General features: G+C 40.0%; 1 protein-coding gene and 1 long non-coding RNA gene across 3 annotated transcripts in view; both read left to right on the top strand.

Moving 5' to 3' along the window:
* Positions 1-22,578, top strand: part of LOC133733758 (receptor like protein 22-like) — a 40,434-nt gene that overhangs the window by 15,929 nt on the left and 1,927 nt on the right. Inside the window, exons 1-2 of one of the 2 annotated variants that reach the window (XM_062161395.1) lie at positions 2,822-3,296; positions 6,196-8,392. In XM_062161395.1, the coding sequence (XP_062017379.1) occupies positions 6,235-8,136 (1,902 nt within the window). In that variant the 5' untranslated portion in view covers positions 2,822-3,296; positions 6,196-6,234 and the 3' untranslated portion in view covers positions 8,137-8,392. Of the gene's footprint in view, positions 1-2,821; positions 3,297-6,195; positions 8,393-22,578 lie in introns of those variants that run through there. The other variant, XM_062161394.1, reaches the window with a different exon arrangement.
* Positions 3,313-5,264, top strand: LOC133733762 (uncharacterized). The gene is made up of 2 exons (XR_009857882.1): positions 3,313-4,228; positions 4,904-5,264. It is a non-coding gene; the product is annotated as an uncharacterized LOC133733762 (long non-coding RNA).

Raw genomic sequence — 22,578 nt, 5'->3', positions numbered from 1 at the left:
CCACAAAATTGATTGTGGGAAAGGTTCATGATTTGCATCTTTTGGAAGGGAAATCTGGTTATAGGACTTCTCATGGAACTATGGAATCTGTTAAATTGCAGGCTGGGAATAAAAAAAATTTGTTTATTCTTGGTTTGAAGAGTGATGTCTTGAAGGATGATCAAAATGATAAACTTCCTGTTAAATGCTTAGCACATCAGCTCTGTATTATAAACTATGAGGCTTCTAGCTTGCTAAAATTTTTAGACATTGATTGCTTCATTGCTTTCCTAGCTAAGTTTGGGTCAACTCCCTTTTGTCTTTATTTCTTTGAATTTGTAAATGTGGTCCAGTTACTGTATCATTTGCTGTATTGTATTTTTTTTTCCAGTGAAAACCATATTATTCGCTTTGTTACTATTACTTGTTCAACAAAAAGATTAATCAACATTTACATTCAGAAAAGAAGAACTTGTCATTGTAAATAGGGTATTTGTTACACATCTGAGGAACAAATAATTTAGAAAAGTATAATGTAGAATGAATAATTTGTAACCGAGTACAAATGTTACAATTTTCAAAAAAATGCGTCCCACATAAATTCTGAAGGGTTCATCTAGTCAAACAAAACATTGTACAAAAAAAGACCATAATTGCTAAGCAGTCAACAACACTCATGATACACAATGGTATTTTGTATTCTTGTGAGAAATTACTATGCAATTATGCATTACGAATTTACGCAGCATATATTTTTTCACAATATAAAGAAGTTTACTTGGTACATAATTTCTCGCAGAAATATTATTAGACGTGCATTCAATCTCTAAAGAAAAGATGGTTTGGTGGTTCTCATGGCTCTGTCTCCTCTTCTTCCTCTTTACTTCTCAATTGAACTGTTCATTATCATCTTCCAACTCTTCCTCTCCTCCTTCTTCAAGGCATGTGTGTAATTCTGATGAGAGTTCTGCTTTACTTCAGTTCAAGAACTCATTTCATGTTAATCACTCTATATATGGTCCTTCGGAATATTTTTCTCCCGAGACAGACTTCTTTTCTCCCAAGACAGAGTCATGGGCAAAAGATGAAGACTGTTGCAGATGGAGCGGTGTCACATGTGAAAGGGTCACTGGTCACGTGAGCGGCCTCAACCTTAGTTTTGGTGGGCTTCAAGGAATACTTCACTCCAACAGCAGCTTATTCTCTCTTGGCCATCTCAAGATGCTAGACCTATCTTCCAATGATTTCATGGGTTCTTCCATTTCTTCCAAGTTTGGTGGATTTGTAAGTATGACACACCTCCGCCTCTCTTATTCCAACTTCACTGGTAAAATCCCTTCCGAAATCTCCCAGCTTTCCAAAATAGTTTCACTTGAGCTCTCTTCCGGATTAGTTTCTTATGGGCCCCATGAAGAAACAACAATAGACACGCTTACCATGAAAGGAATTGCTCAGAACCTCACCAGCCTTAGAGTGCTTTCTCTCAATTCTGTCGACATGTCTTCAGTTGTACCTGATTCCTTCCTGAATTTGTCTTCTTCCTTGACTTCGCTTTGGCTCTCATTTTGTAACTTGCGTGGTAAGTTCCCAGAGAATGTTTTCCACCTACCCAACCTTGAAGAACTTAAATTGATTGGAAACACTAATCTCACAGGATATACCCCCAAATCTAATTGGAGTAGTCCACTGAACTCCTTGGGTCTCTCTTTAACTAACATCTCAATAGATCTGCATTTCTTGACAAGCAGTTTGAAATCTTTGAGGGCTTTGTCTCTTCGGGGGTGCAATTTCGCAGGATCGCGCTCGCATCTTGAATTGTCTGGTAACCTCACACAACTCATGTCTTTGGATCTCTCTGGTAATAGTTTTGGTGGCCAGATACCATGGACGTCGCTTTTAAACCTTGAGCAACTCTCTGTATTGGATCTTTCAAGCAACATGTTTGTGGGTGAACTTCCAGAAATTCATGGTAATTCCACAAAAGCATCTTCAACTTTACATGATTCTTCAAAGAAACAACTTGTTGGTGGTTCTATTCCTATGGGTTTGACCTTTCTCATTTTGTATAACAACTCGCTTTGCGGAACAATACCATCTTGGGTATATTCTTTGCCATCTTTGGAATTTTTGTGGCTCAGCGACAACGAATTCACTGGTACTATCAATGATTTCCAGTCTCTTTCCTTGTCGCTTCTTGATTTAAGTAATAACAAGCTTCAAGGCATGATTCCGTACTTCCTGAGAACCTCAACCCAATTAACATCCCTAGATCTTTCCGACAACCAGATTCAAGGCAATGTTCCTATTCCATCACCTTCAACACGCGTCTTTTTGATGTCGAACAATCAATTGACTGGAGCATTGCCATCCACCATTTGCAACCTGACTTCTGTCCAAGTAATTGATTTATCTAAGAATAGCTTGAGTGGCAGGATTCCTCAATGTATAGGGAATTTCAGTCAAAAACTCTCAGATTTGGATTTGCATTTGAATAAATTTCGTGGCAAGATCCCTTCAACATTCCCAAAGGGAAACATCTTGAGGGATCTTAACCTTCGTGGAAATCAGTTGGAAGGGACACTACCAAAGTCTCTAATCAATTGCACAAAGATGGAAGTTCTAGACTTGGGAGACAACAAGCTAAACGATACTTTCCCGAATTGGTTGGAGTCTCTTCCCGAGTTACAGGTTCTCATCTTGAGATCTAACAGACTGTATGGTCCAATTGGCAGTCCAGAGACAAGATTTCCCTTCAGAAAACTGCGAATCATTGACCTCTCCCACAATCAGTTTGGTGGCCCTTTGCCAACAAAGTACTTTCAGAAATTGGTGGCTATGACATGTCTTCAGTTGTACCTGATTCCTTCCTGAATTTGTCTTCTTCTTTGACTTCACTTTCTCTCTTCCTCTGTAATTTGCGTGGGAAGTTCCCTGGGACTTTATTCCACCTACCCAACCTTGAAGAACTTGATTTATGGGGAAACACTAATCTCACAGGTTATACCCCCAAATCTAACTGGAGTAGTCCACTGAACTCTTTGAGGCTCTCTGAGACTAAAATCTCAATAGATCTGCATTTCTTGACAAGCAGTTTGAAATCTTTGAGGATTTTGTCTCTTGACGCTTGCAATTTCACAGGATCGCGCTCGCATCTTGAATTGTCTGGTAACCTCACACAACTCATGTCATTGAGTCTCGCTGGTAATAGTTTTGGTGGCCAGATACCATGGTCGTTGCTTTTAAACCTTGAGCAACTCTTTTCCTTGAATCTTGCAAGCAACATGTTTGTTGGTGAACTTCCAGAAATCCATACTTTTTGTAATACCCGAAAAATTCAAGTTAATTTCCGATGACGTTTTGGAAATGATTTCGTGGTCGTGGACACGAGTACGAAGCTTAGAGGAGTGTGGAATTAGTTCGAACGATTTTATTTTGAAAACTGAACGTTTTAGGGGGGTCAAAGGAGTTGACTTTTTATACATTGGGAAATTGGGAAAACTTCCTTCATGAAAGTTGTAGAGCGCGTCGATACGAGTTCGTGGACATATGGAACGTAATATTCGGAGTTCGTATGAATAAGTTACGAATATTTGAAAATTGGGATTTTCTATAAATATGAAAAAAAATCCGAATATTGCAAATGAGGACAGAATTTCTGGAACTCCAGAAATTTCTCCCCATTTCTCTCCCGAGCCCAGCCGCGACCCCCTCCCTTCGTCACCTTCGTTCTTCCTCATCCGGCCACCGATTGATGTGAAACAAAGTGGGTTTTTCTGGTCTCGACCCCCTTTACGAGTTTGTAGAAGAAATCGAAGTGAAATACGAGCTGTATGAGGCTCTACAAGGTCGAGAAGAGAGCCTCGTCGGAGACGAAATCGCTCTTCCCCACTTTTTCTGGGCTCTACTTTGTCTGGCCATATCTTCCTCTACAGGCCTCCGATCGACCTGATTCCAAAAGCAATTTTTCTCACCGTGAAGTTTTCTACAACTTTCCAGAAGACATCGACTTGAGATAACCATCGTGGTGGCCGCTAGAAGACCGAGAAGCCGCACAGCCGAGCTGGAAATCGTCTTCCTTCGCCACCTTGGTTCTCCCAGCTCCGGCCACTATAGCTCGAGTTCTTTGAGGGCTTTTCTAGCCCAGAGGAAGTAGAAGCTATCCCCAAGAAGGCTTGCAGCGATTTGATCCGGGGTGATCGAATTTTGAAGATTGGGAAACTAGGGTTCTTCGGGTTTCAAAACTTGCGAGGTAAAATTCTACTTTTTGGCTTATAATCTGACTTTGGTGTAGTTATGAAAAGTGAAATTGGAGTTGAGTTGAAGGACTTTGATGTTGGGAGTTTTGTCTAATTTTGACTTTGGATGGGTGGCGGTGCCGCCACTGTGATGGTGGTTTCCGGCGACCTCCGGACACCCCAAGGACAGTTTCTGTCCATTTTTGTGTTCTACGTGTCGATACGATCGTTTGCATATATAATTCATAATTTTTGGATATCGTATGATGAAGTTATGAATTTTTAAGTTTCGATCGATTTCGATCGTTAGATTTGTGATATGTGAAGTTAGGACCGTCAGATGGACTTGTAGTTTTGATACGATGATCTTATGACTGTCCCAGTGGCTTTGTGTGGTCATGGGCGAAGATCCGACCGTTGGATCTTCGTATAAATGCAAAACGGTGATTAGGGAGGCGATTCGTGAGAATCCGTCCGTCGGATTTTTGTATAAATTTGTGAAGATGTTAGTAAGGACGATTCAGGAAGATCTGACCGTTGGATCTTCGTGATGATTTTTGGGGGGTGATCCTAAAGGCGATCCGTGAGGATCCGACCGTTGGATCATCATTTAATTTCGATCCGACCGTTGGATTGTCGTTTGAGTATGTTTTTGAGCTATTGGCTAAGTTAAGGTCATGTGTGATTAGGTGATTGACGGTCTCCCTTGGGTGAACGATTTCGGTGTGTATTGTGTTGAATTGAAGACGCAGCGGGAATATCGAGGTGAGTAAATCGCACATGGTTCATTCACGAACCGAAATTCGGTGATTTTATTTAATTGAGAAATTGTGGAAATTGTTTTACTAAAATAAATATTTGTTTTAAATTATATGGACTTGATCGACTACGGTCCATAGGTAAGTAAAATGTATTTAAACTATAAAAATGAATTTCTAGATTTTATTGCATGTGAACTATAGTTGGTATTAGTGGTCACTCTTGTGTGGGTGACTACGTATATATATATTTACGTGGAATATATATTGGATGGTGTGATTTACTGAGTTATATTTTGAGCATTACCCTTGGAATATGTGATTTATCTTAGATGTTGTGTTGTCTATGATAATGGGTAATTGAGTAAAGTGCGATAGTTGAGTCGTTGAGATGAATTAAATGAGGAGTCGAGTGAATTGAGAAAAGCAGTCATTCGTAAGGTGAACCTTGGCCCAGGTGACACTTTACGATACAGTTAGAGCTCTAGTCTGTCTGCCGTCATACTGCTTGGGGGATAAACGAGTTATCATATGCCCTTGGGTATGACATGACATACTGAATGGGGTGATTAATATAATTAATCATAAGCCTGTAAGTATGATATACTGAATGGGGTGATTAATATAATTAATCATAAGCCTGTAAGTATAATATACTGCATGGGATGATTTATATAAATAAATCATAAGCCTGTGAGTATATATTGAGTAAGAAGTTGTTTATTATTGAGTAGTCATGATGAGATGTGAGTTGATTGATGCTTGAAGTGATGTTGTACACTTCAATTCTTATGCAAAACAAAATTAAAATGTGCTTGAGTTGATTGTGTTACTTTAAATCGTGCAATCCTTTCATTTACTCATACGAGCTTTGCAAAAAGCTTACCGGGTTTGTATTGTTGCAATCCCGGTACACTATTCAAACGGTGTAGCGGGTAATCCTGCAGGTCAGGAGAATCAGGACGGTGATCGTGCGGGTTAGAGAATTTGTTTTAGTTTTACAGCAATTGTAATTGTGAGGTGAGTTATGCTCATTTGAGCCTTACAATATAATTTGGTGAGAGTGTGCTGTAATAAACAAATTTGAGATTTGGTTTATGTAATATCGAGCGATGTGAGGTGTGGTTGTTTTGAGAAAAAAATTCAGGTTGTATTTATGTGAGTTGTATTAATTCATGTTTCGGATTTTTAATTGTATTTAAAATTCGGGGCGTGACACTTTTGTACATGATTCTTCAAAGAAACAACTCGCTTAACGGAACATGAATCTTGCAAGCAACATGTTTGTTGGTGGTTCTATTCCTATGGGTTTGTCCGAACTCATTTTAGTCAACAACTCGCTTAACGGAACAATACCTTCTTGGGTATATTCTTTGCCATCTTTGGAATTTTTGTGGCTCGGCGAAAACGAATTCACTGGTACTATCAATGATTTCCAGTCTCTTTCCTTGTCATATCTTGATTTAAGTAATAACAAGCTTCATGGCATGATTCCGAGTTCGATCTATGGACTTGTGAAACTTAGAGGTCTTTATATATCCTCAAACAATTTGAGTGGCGTTGTGAAGTTTGAAAAGTTTCAAAATCTCCAAAGTCTCACCGGTCTTGATCTTTCCTATAATCATCTAATGGTGAGTTTTCAGAACTTCAGTAATTTTACATTGCCTAAACTTTCATCACTGCATATGTCTGGTTGCAATATAACTCAGTTTCCGTACTTCTTGAGAACCTCAACCCAATTAACATCCCTACATCTTTCCGACAACCAGATTCAAGGCAACGTTCCAACATGGGTGTTGGACGTGGGGAGAAATTCATTGTCCTACTTTAATCTTTCCCACAATTTCTTGACGGGTACTATAGAACAATTTCTGTGGAAGAACATAGAATATGTTGACCTTAGCTCCAATTTGTTGAAAGGAGAAGTTCCTATTCCATCACCTTCAACACGCGTCTTTTTGATGTCGAGCAATCAATTGACTGGAGCATTGCCATCCACCATTTGCAACCTGACTTCTGTCCAAGTAATTGATTTAGCTAACAATAGCTTGAGTGGCAGTATTCCTCAATGTATAGGGAATTTCAGTCAAGATCTCTCAGTTTTGGATTTGCACATGAATCAATTTCGTGGCAGGATCCCTTCAACATTCCCCAAGGGAAACATCTTGAGGAATCTTGACCTTCATGGAAATCAGTTGGAAGGGACTCTACCACAGTCTCTAATCAATTGCAGAGAGATGGAAGTTCTAGACTTGGGAGACAACAAGCTAAACGATACTTTCCCGAATTGGTTGGAGTCTCTTCCGGAGTTACAGGTTCTCATCTTGGGATCTAACAGACTGTATGGTCCAATTGGCAGTCCAGAGACAAGATTTCCCTTCAGAAAACTGCGAATCATTGACCTCTCCCACAATCAGTTTGGTGGTCATTTGCCAACAAAGTACTTTCAGAAATTGGTGGCTATGAAAGACGTGCAAGATGACGAACTGAAGTACATGGGAGAATACTATTACCAAGACACAGTCACAGTGGTAATGAAAGGCTTGTATTTTGAGCTGATCAAAATACAAACCATGTTCACAACCATTGATTTTTCAAACAATGTTTTCACAGGAAAGATTCCGGCGGTGATCGGCGAGCTCAAATCATTGAAGGGGCTTAACTTCTCTAGTAACAAGCTTACAGGTCCAATTCCATCCGCCTTCTGTAACTTGACTAATCTGGAATGGCTGGACATCTCCTCAAACATGCTTTCCGGTGAGATTCCAAGGCAGCTAGCCGATTTGACGTCGCTTGCTAAGTTAAACCTATCAGGAAACCAGTTGGTTGGACCAATACCTCATGGCAATCAGTTTGATACATTTGAAAATGATTCATACAGTGGAAATTCGGGGTTGTGTGGATATCCACTGTCTAAAACATGTATCAACGACGAAGCACCTCAACCACCACCGTTTGATCAGCAAGATGATGATTTGAATGGATTTGATTGGAAAATAGTATGGATGGGTTATGGATGTGGAATGGTAATTGGATTCTCTGTGGGATATATTGTTCTTTCCATTGGGAAAGTTGATCGGCGGGTAAGGGTCATGGGAAGAGAAATAAGAAGCAGAATGGTGAAAAGGGCCTTCTTGGCCCGTGTTGGAACTAGAAAGTGGTGATGGTCTTTTCCTTGGTTACTACTTACTACAAAGGCGTTCTAATGCTTGCAGTTCAATAAGTTCGCCCACATATCATATTCTAGCCCCTGCTGCTATGTTTGTTTCTTTTATTAGTTTTTTCTTATTTTAGAGTTGCATTTTGTTTCACTTTTTAGGGAGGGGTTTTGGTCCATGTCCCCCTCTCCCGACTTGTATTTTATCTTTTTACTTTTAAGTTTCAACAAATAAAAGAATGGAGGGACGGGTAGTGAGATTCTAGGTAGTGGTCCTCTTTCTATTACAGAAAGTTGACGCCTTGCGCCATGACCACTAACAAGAGAATAATATCACCTAATCCTCTATTAAATAAAAACAAAAACATTATTTTGTAAGAAAAAAATAAATTTGCACTGGTTTTCTAATAACAGAATATATATAGCATATGAGTATTAGTTATTGTTATCTTGATAGTAATTTTTCTTAGTAGTTAAAGAAGCTATCGAAGAGTATGGGTTTCGTTCAGTGGACACAACCTCCTATTGGCAGGATGAAATGAAATGCCGTCATGTATATTCATGTGCGGCAACATAGTAGGAGAGCTATAACCATAACTTTTAGGAAAAAAAGAATGAACTAAAAAGTGGGAGTAAAGCAATATGTTTTAAAAACACTTAGAGCCTTTGATTTTGAAATTCTAAATTATATGGTCTCTCACCCCATTTAGTACGTTACACTTTATTTAAGAAAAATTAAAATTAGATAGTTTTTAACTATATTCTTATTTTAAATGAGGATGTCATTTATAGAAGTTTATTGTGTTTATAATTATAGAATAATATAAGGAAGATAATGTTTATTTTGATAATTTAACCTACCTATAAAATCTGATTTGAAATATAAAATAATAGGGATGTGTATTAAGTAGTTTGGGGTGTGTATTTAAAATTTTTCCAATGTTAATGATAAGTAGGGTGGGATTAAAAAAAAAATGAAGACAAACCATAGACATAAACAAAAGATTAGAATCCTAGATGAGACAGTTTTTATTTTCTTATATTAAGAGTTAAAGCCATGTCTAATAATGGTTTACGAAAATGAGAAATTGAAGTTTGCATTTTGAAGATCTGAAAATGTGTCTAATATCGAATGCGGTAAAAAAAAATCATCTAGTACAAATATATACAAAACACAACAAATAATGAGAAAAATTAAAAAGAAACTAAAAATAGAGTAGCAACTTTGTTGACCTTACAATTGTCGATGAGGTCGTCAATCGGTTGGTAAGTCGGTACGGTTGCCTGGTCGTTGAGGTTTCCAATCAATCAGTGAAGTCGACGATCAGTTGGTAGGTCGGTGAGGTTGCCTGGTCGTTGAGGTCTCCAATTGGTTGATGAGATCGTAAGTCATTCATTGAAGATGCAATTAGCTAGATGCATAGGTGAGGTCTCTAGTGGGTCGATCGGTGAAGGTGTCGGTGGTTGGGTCAATTGGTAAGGTCTTTGATCGATTGTTGAGATTGTCATTCGGTCAGTGAGGTTGTCGATGGGTCAATAAGGTGAAGATGTCGGTCGGTCGGTTAAGTGACTGATCAGTGAGGTAACCAATCGGTTGGTGAGATAAGATTGTTGTATGAAATTGTTTTTTCTAATTTTTATTTTTTAGATTTTTTTATGTCCTTTTCCATAATTTATTATGGGCTAAATATTGTTTAGTCCCTGAACTTTTGCTGAAAAAACACTTCAGTCCCTCGCCTTTTAATTTGACACGTTTACTCCTTGTTCTTTCAGTTTTACACCCAATAGGTCCATTCCGTTACACTCCGTTAAATTGTGCAGTTAACTTTCTATTTTAAGGATAAAATTACTATCATAGCCCTGACTTTCTCTTTCTTTAAGTTTTTTAATTGTTTTTATTCTTCTTTTTTATTTTTTTAATTATTTTTATTCTTCTCTTTAATTTGACACGTTTACTCCTTGTTTCTTCTATTATGACTAATTTTATGGGGTGTTTGGGTGAGCCGCAGAAGAAATTAATTTGCTGCTTGAGGCCAATAAAATTAGTCATAACTTTTAATACGACTTTTATTAATTTTTTTTAATTTTTTTTATTCTTCTCTTTAATTTTTTCTTCTGATTGGCACCAATAAAAGAGAAGAATAAAAACAACTAAAAAAAATTAGTAATTTTATTAGACAATATTAGCCCATTTATTATTTTACATAACGTAGACAAAAAACCTATATTAGACATATGTTCTAATTTTAAAAACGGGCCTGTGACCACTTACCCAATTTCAGCTTAAAAATTGCCCACTTGCTCCACTAAGAGTTTTCTAACCCCATTTACCCAATTCAACATCTACTGACAATTTTGCCCCTATTAATCAAATTGAAACTCACATATCTCTCTCCTCTCAGACTCTCTCTCTCTCTCTCTCTCTCTCTCTCTCTCTCTCCAGTCGGCAGTGGCGACCACGCCTTCAACACCTTCTTCGTCGACCTCGAGCTCGGCGCCGGCTAGCACATCCCAAGCCCCATCTTCATCGACCTCAAGCCCACCATCAATCGCCGAACACCGTTCTGGTGCCGACCACCCTCAATCACCGATCACCGATCTGAAGCTCCCATCCCGCTGCGGTGCCGGAACCTCACCAAACTGAGACCGGTCAGAGATGGGCTGCAGGTGAGCGACTGGAGAAGAGGACCTGGAGATGGGCTGCGTCGGGGCTGGGACCGGTCGGAGATGGGCTACAGGTGAGCGACTGGAGAAGACGAAGGCGGTCCGGTCGGAATCGTGCCGGAATCTGGCTGGAGGAGCATGGGTGTCCACAGGGGGAGCCGCCATTACTGACTCCCAAAAATCACATTACTAGGGGCAATAATATGTCTATTGCCCCCCAATAGACCAACATAGTACACTACATTTCCACTCTATAAACACAAATAAACGTATCAACTATCAAAAACATAATTCCCACAAATAATAACATAGAGTCAATAGATTATTGGGGGGCAATAAAATGATTACTGGGGGGTAATAATATGGTTACTGAGTATTATTGAGGGGCAATAAATTCAGACGCTGGAATCCCGACACCAGTCCAGTAGCCGGATTCCGGATTCCGGTCACCGGAGTCGGCGGCCAGCCACTGGTCACCGAAGTCCGACAAGGTGGAGGATGATTTCTCCCTCTAAGTGAGAAAGAAGGAGAGGGCAAAAAAGTCCCAAAAATAAATAAAAAGAATAAAAAAAGAATTAATTGGGTAAAGGGGAAATAATCCCTTAGAGTGTTTTGGGTAAATGGGGTTAAAAAACTGTTAGTAGAGCAGGTGGGCAAATTTTAAGCTAAAATTGGGTAAATGAGCATTTCCCCTTTTAAAAACCTCCCAACTGTTGTAGAGAAACTGAAATTGAGAGGAATTTGTTGTGTATTCTCATTGATAATAGGGGCCTATTTATATAGAGAATTACAATGCATAGAATCTCAATCGTATAAGGAAAGTAATCGTACATTGAATAGGAATCTAGATCCTTCTAATTTAATCCTATTACCACTAGGTCAAGTAACCTAGAGTTTGGGCCAAACACAAATAGAGATATCATTCAACACTCCCCCTTGTGTTGTCCAAACGCGGTGCTTCTCTCGTTGCCTCGTTAAAAACCTTGCCGAGTAACAAAAACCCAGTGGGACAAAAATAACCTCGGTCGAAGGGGAAAAAGAGCACAACACACCATTCACGTTTCGAGACCATACATGTAGACATCTCCCCCTGATGTCTGCATCTCCCCCTGATGACTACGGTCATGGGAGTTCGGGTAACTTTCGCAAACGATGCTACCAACATGTCTCTCGAAAGTGGAATTTAGGCAATGACTTAGTGAGCAAGTCTGCCACACTGTCCTCAGATTGAACCTAGTTCACTTTGATCTTGAGGAGAGTCTGTTGTTGCTGATTAAGCTTGGTGTTGTCGCTTTGATGTAGCCTTGCTTCATTTGTTCAAAACAAGCTGCATTATCCTAAATGCTCGTAGGCTCATCTATGGTAGACTTCAAACCACAATTGTTCGAACATGCGTAATTATGGATTCAATCCATATACATTCACGAATCTCTTCGTGAAGAGCAATAGTCTCTGCATGGTCCGAAGATATAGCGACTAGGGTCTATTCTGTAGACCTCCAAGATATCGCAGTCTTTACCCATGGTGAACACTTAACCAGTTTGGGAATGACCTTTATGTGGGTCAGAGAGATACCCAACATCAGCAAAACCTTCCAAAACGCTAACTTCGTTTTGGGATGGGGAGAGGGGACGTAGGCCAGTGTTGGCGGCGTTCCTGGTGTGTGATGGGTCCGAATCCATCATCTCTCTGTAGGGATAGAACAAGCCCATATCAATCGTACATCTCAAGTACTGAAAGATATCTTTTACACCAATCCTAATGGCGTCACGTTGGCGCAAAGTTATATCTTAGTTAACAAGCTTACTGCAAATGAGATGTCCGGTCTTGTGCATTTAACTAAGTACAATAATGCGCCTATTGTACTCAAGTAAGGCACTTTTGCCTCTAGCACATCTTCGTCATCATCCCTTTGACGAAGAGGATCCTTTTCAGGATCAAGACTACGAACGATCATGGGGGTGCTTGAAGACTTGACCTTGTCAAAATCCTAATCATCTATCAACACGATGCTCATGTTCCAAACCGAGACATAATCGTGTTCTCCCAAAATCCTTCATCTCAAACTCGGATTTCTAGTGTTCAGCGGTTTCCCTTAACTCTTTAAGGGCTTCTAATGAAGATCATGTCCAACATGAACCGCGATAGAATCTGAAACTTGTTATGGAAACACGTGGGCATATCCCTTCCCAATCAAGTAGTCACTTTAGTGAGCGTTTCAACCTCTTTGTAAACGCGCTCCGTGTTCTAGAGCCACTTGACTTGGGTAAATGAAGTTCACCATGAACCTTCATGTATATTCCGTATCTAGATCCCCATAGAGATACGTAGTGACCACATTTGTAAGCTGCATGTTCAGTTATTCGGAAACTACCAAACTGACAAGGTAGTGGAGTGCAATGACATCCATTACGAGAGAATATGTCTCATCGTAGTCGATTCCAGGGCGTTTTGTGAGAAGCCTTGCGCCATAAGGCGAGATTGCCATCTCTTTTTCTCATCACGCTTTCTAACGAAGACCCATTAGTCAATAGGTTTTATGTCAGGAGGTGTTGGCATTACTGGCTCAGAAAACCTTCCTCTTCGTTAGAGAATCCATCTTAACCTGGATCGCATCTTTCCATTTAGGCCAAATCTCTCTACGTTGGCATTCATTCATCAACGGAGCGTGGTTCGATATCATCTAATTCAACAAACTCATGCGCAACTACATCATCAATTATGATGGAGTTTCTATCCCACGTCTCATGTACACTAGTGTAAGTTTCATAGAGCTCTATATTCTCAGGAATAGGTTCTGACGTTGAGGCGTCCCCTAACAATAACCATAACCCGAAAGATACTCATGAGACGGATTTTGAGTGTCGATGATCAAAGGATTGGAATGTGCCAAAGTATCCTTCGAACCCACGGGCCTCCCATGCATCCTAGCTGGGGCCATGGCCTGTAACGCCAGAGTGCCACTCTCTATGGCGTTGGCGCCATGCCTACCTCTGTGTAGGGTGGTGCTACGTCCTCTCGTAGGGACGTCCTTCCTTGCAGGCATGTTTGCAGCATATTTGTGTGATCTCATCACTTTAGTAGGGATCAAGATGAGACATAGTGGGGACAGGCCACGACAATTCCTGTCGTTCCTGCTGAACATCTGTGTTCTTATCTCCCCCTAACGACGGGAAGACTGTCTCATCAAAGTGACATCCGCAAATCTAGCAGTAAGGAGATCGCCATGCAAGGGCATTAAGTGGCGGACGATTGTTGGAGTCTCAAATCCAACTGAGTTGCTCATTCGTCTGTAAGGACCCATTATAAAGCGTTGTGGCGGCGCAGTTGGCACATAAATGGCACACTCAAATATGCGTAAGTACGATATTTGTACCCAGTCACTAGCTGTACACAGAGGTACATTGAGTGGCAGTGGGTCGTAGACGAATTAGCATAGCTGCATGCGATATTGCATCACCCCAAGCGGATATAAGGAGGTTGGTGCGCATTACCAATGTCCGGACTACCATCGTAGTCGTTTCCGCGAGACCATTTGGGTGTGCTCATGGGAATATGATGTCCAACATCAGTCCCAAATGCAATAACTATCGAAAGTCTTCGATGTAAACTCACTAGCATAGTCAAATCCAATTGACTGAATAGGATGATTCAGGGAGTGAGCCCGTTGTCATATGATGTGTGCTAGGAGTGTTTCATAAGCAGCATTACAGGTGGACAATGGCACAACACGGGACCAGCGTGTTGGCATATCAACCAACATCATGAGATATTTAAACGTCCGCAAGTTGGTGGAATCAGTCCACAGAATCCCTACGGATTCTATGTAAGAACATAATGAGTATTTTCATATCCTTTGCATAGGACGGTCTCAGTCCTAATTTTCCTAAGGAAGTGGCTTTGTAAAATGAGCGAGAGGCCTAAGAAGCAACCAAGGAGAGTTTTGGTTGGGCCTGAGCGTTTGAAACGCATATTGAAGCAAAGTTTGTGACTACATCATCCATCATGGTGTCATGACCATGGGAAGTGGCATCCATGGCGTTATAACCATGGGGATTAACATCCATGGCGTCATGGCCATGGGTAGCGCCATATATGGCGTTGTCACAAGGGACTTGGGCGGCCATATGGCGCCCCAAGACAGCTGCAGTGCCAGATGCTGCAATTGTTGCGGTCTTGCTAAGTCCAGGAACCATTTTTTGATTCTTGCTTCATTTCGCTCGAGGGTGTCCATGTGAAGTCTTTAGTAGACGGATCATCATATCATGACCAGAGTGACTTATCCTGTCGAGACAAAGCCAATATGTGTCTAAATCCAAGAGATCTTCTCTCATAACTTTATTGGATTTAATAGCTCGAATAGTGACATAGAGTCCACTAGAGAGACACATAAACTTCTCTAAGATGCGCCTTCGTTCGCAATCATTAGAGGCATTGCAAAGGAACTCATTTCTGTTCTCTACATGCGTTTTCGTATGGAATCCGTTGGCTATCTATAGGTGCGAGTTGCCCTAGGAGCGTAGAGAGTTTCTGTGACATTAATCAAAGTGCCATTTGGCAAAGAGAACTTGGGCTATTCCATGTCCTTTAATTAATACTGATGGCCCAGCCATCGTAGTCACAAAGTAACATGCTCATGAATCAAAATGGAGTCATAATGAAAAGAACTCAAAATTTTATTCATAAGCCAACGGAGTACATCATTGTCTCTTAACCATTAGGAGAATCTAATCCAAATGCTTAGCTAATGCAAAACAATGGTAGTCGTCTAACTTCTTTCGGTAATTCCAACGCAAATGTAACCAGGTGAGTAGGGAGATGTCGGTGGAGCAAAACTCGCTTAATTACCACTTATCTCAAAACCTTCCTAGACATCACATTTACATTGAGTACGCCTACTTTGAAGAAAGACTAAACCATAGGCATCTACTACAAAAATAATATGGCAATTGCCTACATCTCTTAGAAAATAAAGACTTAAACAGAATTGGCGATCTATTGATCCCAGCCAGATTCGTAGTCTTCAACCCTTCACTCTAGATCATCTTCTTGATCTTCTTGTTCTACATAGTGAGCTTCTCTTGCTTCACAAATATGCTTTGTAGGCGGTGACAAGTTCTTCACGAGCTCTACAAATGTGTGCCCAATGATCAGACACTCCACATTGAGAACATACATCTCTTTGCTCAAACTCCATTGATTGAGGCGCTTTGAAAGCGCCATTAAGATGGCTCTTAGTGTTGGTGGAGCCACCAACATGGCCAGAGGCGTTGCCTCCCTCTCTCTTTCCACGTTGACCTCTTCGGTTCCGTGTTCGCCTATTTTGGCGATTACCTTCCCAAGTAGAGCGATTATATGGACCAGAAAGTCCAGAAGTATCCCTAATGTTAGGGTTTTGCTCTTGGCGCCTTCTCTTAGGGGCACGACTATAATTGGATTCCGGAATATGCTCTATTTCCACGGATCTCGAATTATAGTTCTTCACAAGGATGTTGTCATACTTTTCAGTGACATTCATAGCTCCAATGAGCTCATGAAACCTTGTGATCCGTCCTGCAGTAACATCAATTCGATAGTTCTTAGCAACCATCAATGCAGAAACGGGGAAGGTAGAGAGAGTCTTCTCAATCAACATCGCATTTGTGATCTCTTTACCACAGAATTCCATTAAGGATTTAATGCGAAGTGCTTCCGAGTTGTAGTCAAGAACTGACTTGAAATCATAGGAGCGGAGGCTATGCCATCTCACTTCTAGGTCAGGAAGTAAGGAAGGAGTCACGGACGTTGCCAAATCTTTCTTCGAGTGAGACCCACAGCCTTCTGGGGTCTTCTTCATTCACACACTCGTACTGGAGCGAATCATCCATATGACGAGTCGTTAGGATGATGGCTTTCGCCTTATTTGCCTCTAAGGTTGCTCTATTTGCTTCCAAAGCTTGAGCTTGCTCAACAGTTAGCACGTCCTGGCTAGGCTCGAGAATCGTATCCAGGATTCCATCGGCCTTGAGATGCTGGCGGACATCACGAACCCACCTGTGATATTCAGAGCCAGTTGTTCCCAATGGAGCAAAGTCCAATTTGTTCAGGTTACTCATCCTGAAAGAGAACAAGAAATTAGGGTTAGTTTCGGAGCGTGAAAGGCTACCACGAAAACATATAAAATTTCTGAGCGTAGTCGCTTCCAAGAAATTAGGAATTTCCGAGCGTAGTCGCTTCCAAGAAATTCGATTCCAAGAGGGGTTGGATTAGATCGAAACAATGATGTGTGTGGTCGATCGTTTTCTTCTCAACAAACTCTTAAGTTTAGAGGACTCTACAAGCTCCAAGCTTGGAGTGAGCACGAACCCCCACAGTTCGGCTTTTGGTCTCCCCTATGAAGAAGAAAGAGGGGGTAGAAAAAGGGAGGTTGAAAGTCCCCGAGAAAAGAAGAGAAATTGAATTTAAAAACTCTAAAAAACGAGAACGTTTAGTAAAAAATACCTCGAAATAAGCCGCCGGAAAAAGTGGTCGGAAAAGTCGCCAGAAAGTGGCCGGAAAAGTCACCGGAAAGTTGGCCGGAAATCTGCCGGAAAAGTGGCCAGAAAAAGGTTGACCGTCGTTGACCGAGGTGCTGACGTGGCGGCCGGTTGCTGATGTGGCGGTCAGTTGCTGACGCGGCAGTGCTGACGCAGATGCTGACGTGGGGATGACGTGGCAAGCTTCTGGGCTGCTTCCGTCTTCTGGGCCTCTGGGTCTGATTGCTTTTTGGGCCGAAAGCAAGGCTGGATCCGCTGGGCTGTGCTGTAGTTTGATTGGGTTGGGCTTGACTGGAGGAAATCTGGCAGATGCAGACCGGCAAGGAAACGTCAGGTGATCTTCTGGCGGGTTCGGGGTCTTGCCGGCCGGTTCCCGGAAAATTTCCACCGGTTCCTGGATCCTGGAGTGGCGTGGCATCTTCTGACAAAATGTAGCGGTGATCGGTGGACAGAAAGGATGCGAAAACAGGCAGAAGATTGACGGATTCTTCTTGTGGGCCGGTTCAGTCAATTCCGGCGGTCGGTTCAGGTAGATTCCGGCCGGTTCTTGGGGTGCCGCCGCCGGTTCTGGAATTCTGGAATCGAGTTCTTCAAGGTGTGGGGTGGAGGAAGAAAAGGCTTCAAGGTTTTGTATTCGGATTCAAGGTTTTTAGCTTCTTGAATCAGGGTTTGGCTATTTGTTTCAGGGTTAGGGCTTCGTGCTGATAAGGTGTTGTAGAGAAACTGAAATTGAGAGGAATTTGCTGTGTATTCTCATTGATAATAGGGGCCTCTTTATATAGAGGATTACAATGCATAGAATCTCAATCGTATAAGGAAAGTAATCGTACATTGAATAGGAATCTGGATCCTTCTAATTTTACCGTATTACCACTAGGTCAAGTAACCTAGAGTTTGGGCCAAACACAAATAGAGATATCCTTAAACACCAACCTCATTTTACTTCTCTGCATTTAAAAGAAAACTATTTTGCAAAATGATACCGAATGTATCTCAAAACCCAGACAATATTCACTCAAAAAAAGGAAAAAAAAAACCCAAACAATAAATAAACAAATAATTATATAGCATATCATAAAGACAACGAAAGTTGTACTCACCGGAGTTTTGTAGGGTGAATCTGGCGATCGCGACTCCAACTCCTATTCAGATTTCTCAACCTCTCTGTCATTTTTCTGATCGATCCTAAGTTCTAACCATGCAAAATTCTAAGGCTTGAACCATCTGGTTTGGTAATCTACTCAACATTGGAAAACTTTGGATGATTGGCATGACCTGATCCCAAGTCAAGCGTGTGCAACAAGTTTTCTCTAATTCGTCATTTATTTATTAAATTATTCTAGTCCCAGGTTCTTAATTGATAACTAATAGCTCTGTACTATTACCTGATGAATGCATCAAAACTAACACTGTTGCTTTGCTTCATATTCTTCCCTTAATTTTCACCGAAAATGCTTACTCTCTGTCCTGTTAGGCATTTTGTTTCTTCAATATGATACTGTATACAATGTATTAGATTCATGAGCATAGAAAGGTTTTACATTACTATTTTTTTTTCCTGGGGAAGTTATTACTTGGCCATTTTATTTATAATTAGCTTAGACAGGAGATACAATACCTTCAAACCTGGAAACAAGGCTAACAGGATGGGACAACATCAATTACAAAAAACAAGCGATACAAAGCTGAATGGGGAGCCACTACTAATTCCTTTTCTGGGAACACTTGAAAGAACTCAATGTTGGTCAGTTCACCAATTTAGATATATCGTAGTTATCATCGGAAAACTTTAACATTTTGATCAGATTTTCAGTTTGAGAATGCTAAATATCCCATAGACAATCCTGTTACCATATCCATAACCCATCAAAACTACTTCTCATAAGATATATTCACTTGCTCAAAATCATCTTTTTGTTGAAAGGAACATGGATGTGCCTCCTCATTGATGCTTTCCACGCAGTATGGATCTGACAAGTTTATTTTTTAAAAGAACTAAATGTTCTAGGTGAGGTCACATCAGGCAATTGCCCGGAAAAGATATCTAACGATCCAAGACTAGTGAAATTATCAAAAGAAGATGGAACGCGACCCATAAGACAGTCATGAAAAACGTTGATCATATATCCCTTGTTTGAGCTTGCTAGTCTTCTTTGCGGTCTGACATCTCAAAACATTGCATGGGAAATGCATGTTAGAAAAAGGGTTCAGTGCATACAGAGCCAAATCCGTATGTAATGGGGTGTGAAACATGGAAATCCGTGTGAAATCATACACGGCACATTGATGAATATTGTTGCCATAAAACTCGTCTGTGTGACAAAAATTGGTGGATCCCAGTTATTTCTCTAACTTTTGCATTTCATCACATCAATCTGATTCATTTTAATAATAAGTTATTAATTTGTGTGTGACTGGGTTTTGAAAATACCCTGTATGCAATTGATTGCTTCTTTTTGCTTTTGAAAATATCTCCCCCCTTCATTTGAGATTTAGTACTTTTGAAGATAATAATTGTGCGGAATATATGAGATTTTCATTGAGGCCAGTAAGCTAAAAAAATTCCGTACTGGTGTGAGAAATACAAAGTCTTCAAAAGCTCTGGGAAAAGAATGAGTTGCATTACAAACTAAAAAAAAATTAGACAATTCCAAAGTCACATCCTTGTTTTCATTATATCTATACTATTATTAAGAGAATGAGCTTTGTTAGCCAAAGTTGGTGTGAAAAGACAATAAAATCTTTAGACCCTATATTAATTATAGATAATTTTTAATAATTGAGTGGTAATATGGTAAATGGCAAAATTAAAAATTATGTAAAACATAAAATAAATAATTTTCAGATAATTAACTACCTATGTTTGCAATAATCACCTACAATTTCAGATAACTTCCCACTTTTTTTTTTTTTTTCAAATAGCTTATATTTTTTTCTCAATATAATAATTATAAAAATTTTACGAGCAGAAAACTAGTATTAATTATCAGACCAGAAACTAACTATATAAGTATATATATATTAGAAGCATTGTAGTGCTGTGGGTCTAGAAAAAGTGAAAGTATAACTTACGCACACGGAAGTCTGTGTGTTATAACTTATAACAAAAAGTGGAAGAAATTGCATGGGAAACAAATCAATTTTCATATAGACGGGTGTCTCTATGCAAAACTGTCCAAATATCTTTTATTTCCATTTTATCCTTCTTTTATTGACGGCTATTCACGTGAAGTTCACGCTAAATAGAGGATCATATGGTACAAAGAGCCGCGGTTAATCATCTGTACCAGACTCCAGGTAAAATAAATCTGTGTGCAATAGACACGTTTTCTAGTAGTGGTTTGTGAAAAAGTTTGGATTCACCGATGCAAGATCTAAGCCCCTTCATTTTGGGTACAAAATGCCCACCTCTACTGTTGGCAAAGGACCACAAAATTGATTGTGGGAAAGGTTCATGATTTGCATCTTTTGGAAGGGAAATCTGGTTATAGGACTTCTCATGGAACTATGGAATCTGTTAAATTGCAGGCTGGGAATAAAAAAAATTTGTTTATTCTTGGTTTGAAGAGTGATGTCTTGAAGGATGATCAAAATGATAAACTTCCTGTTAAATGCTTAGCACATCAGCTCTGTATTATAAACTATGAGGCTTCTAGCTTGCTAAAATTTTTAGACATTGATTGCTTCATTGCTTTCCTAGCTAAGTTTGGGTCAACTCCCTTTTGTCTTTATTTCTTTGAATTTGTAAATGTGGTCCAGTTACTGTATCATTTGCTGTATTGTATTTTTTTTTCCAGTGAAAACCATATTATTCGCTTTGTTACTATTACTTGTTCAACAAAAAGATTAATCAACATTTACATTCAGAAAAGAAGAACTTGTCATTGTAAATAGGGTATTTGTTACACATCTGAGGAACAAATAATTTAGAAAAGTATAATGTAGAATGAATAATTTGTAACCGAGTACAAATGTTACAATTTTCAAAAAAATGCGTCCCACATAAATTCTGAAGGGTTCATCTAGTCAAACAAAACATTGTACAAAAAAAGACCATAATTGCTAAGCAGTCAACAACACTCATGATACACAATGGTATTTTGTATTCTTGTGAGAAATTACTATGCAATTATGCATTACGAATTTACGCAGCATATATTTTTTCACAATATAAAGAAGTTTACTTGGTACATAATTTCTCGCAGAAATATTATTAGACGTGCATTCAATCTCTAAAGAAAAGATGGTTTGGTGGTTCTCATGGCTCTGTCTCCTCTTCTTCCTCTTTACTTCTCAATTGAACTGTTCATTATCATCTTCCAACTCTTCCTCTCCTCCTTCTTCAAGGCATGTGTGTAATTCTGATGAGAGTTCTGCTTTACTTCAGTTCAAGAACTCATTTCATGTTAATCACTCTATATATGGTCCTTCGGAATATTTTTCTCCCGAGACAGACTTCTTTTCTCCCAAGACAGAGTCATGGGCAAAAGATGAAGACTGTTGCAGATGGAGCGGTGTCACATGTGAAAGGGTCACTGGTCACGTGAGCGGCCTCAACCTTAGTTTTGGTGGGCTTCAAGGAATACTTCACTCCAACAGCAGCTTATTCTCTCTTGGCCATCTCAAGATGCTAGACCTATCTTCCAATGATTTCATGGGTTCTTCCATTTCTTCCAAGTTTGGTGGATTTGTAAGTATGACACACCTCCGCCTCTCTTATTCCAACTTCACTGGTAAAATCCCTTCCGAAATCTCCCAGCTTTCCAAAATAGTTTCACTTGAGCTCTCTTCCGGATTAGTTTCTTATGGGCCCCATGAAGAAACAACAATAGACACGCTTACCATGAAAGGAATTGCTCAGAACCTCACCAGCCTTAGAGTGCTTTCTCTCAATTCTGTCGACATGTCTTCAGTTGTACCTGATTCCTTCCTGAATTTGTCTTCTTCCTTGACTTCGCTTTGGCTCTCATTTTGTAACTTGCGTGGTAAGTTCCCAGAGAATGTTTTCCACCTACCCAACCTTGAAGAACTTAAATTGATTGGAAACACTAATCTCACAGGATATACCCCCAAATCTAATTGGAGTAGTCCACTGAACTCCTTGGGTCTCTCTTTAACTAACATCTCAATAGATCTGCATTTCTTGACAAGCAGTTTGAAATCTTTGAGGGCTTTGTCTCTTCGGGGGTGCAATTTCGCAGGATCGCGCTCGCATCTTGAATTGTCTGGTAACCTCACACAACTCATGTCTTTGGATCTCTCTGGTAATA

Source organism: Rosa rugosa, chromosome 2, assembly GCF_958449725.1.
Source record: "Rosa rugosa chromosome 2, drRosRugo1.1, whole genome shotgun sequence".
NCBI classification, from domain to species: domain Eukaryota; kingdom Viridiplantae; phylum Streptophyta; class Magnoliopsida; order Rosales; family Rosaceae; genus Rosa; species Rosa rugosa.
This window is presented reverse-complemented; position numbering and strand designations above follow the sequence as displayed.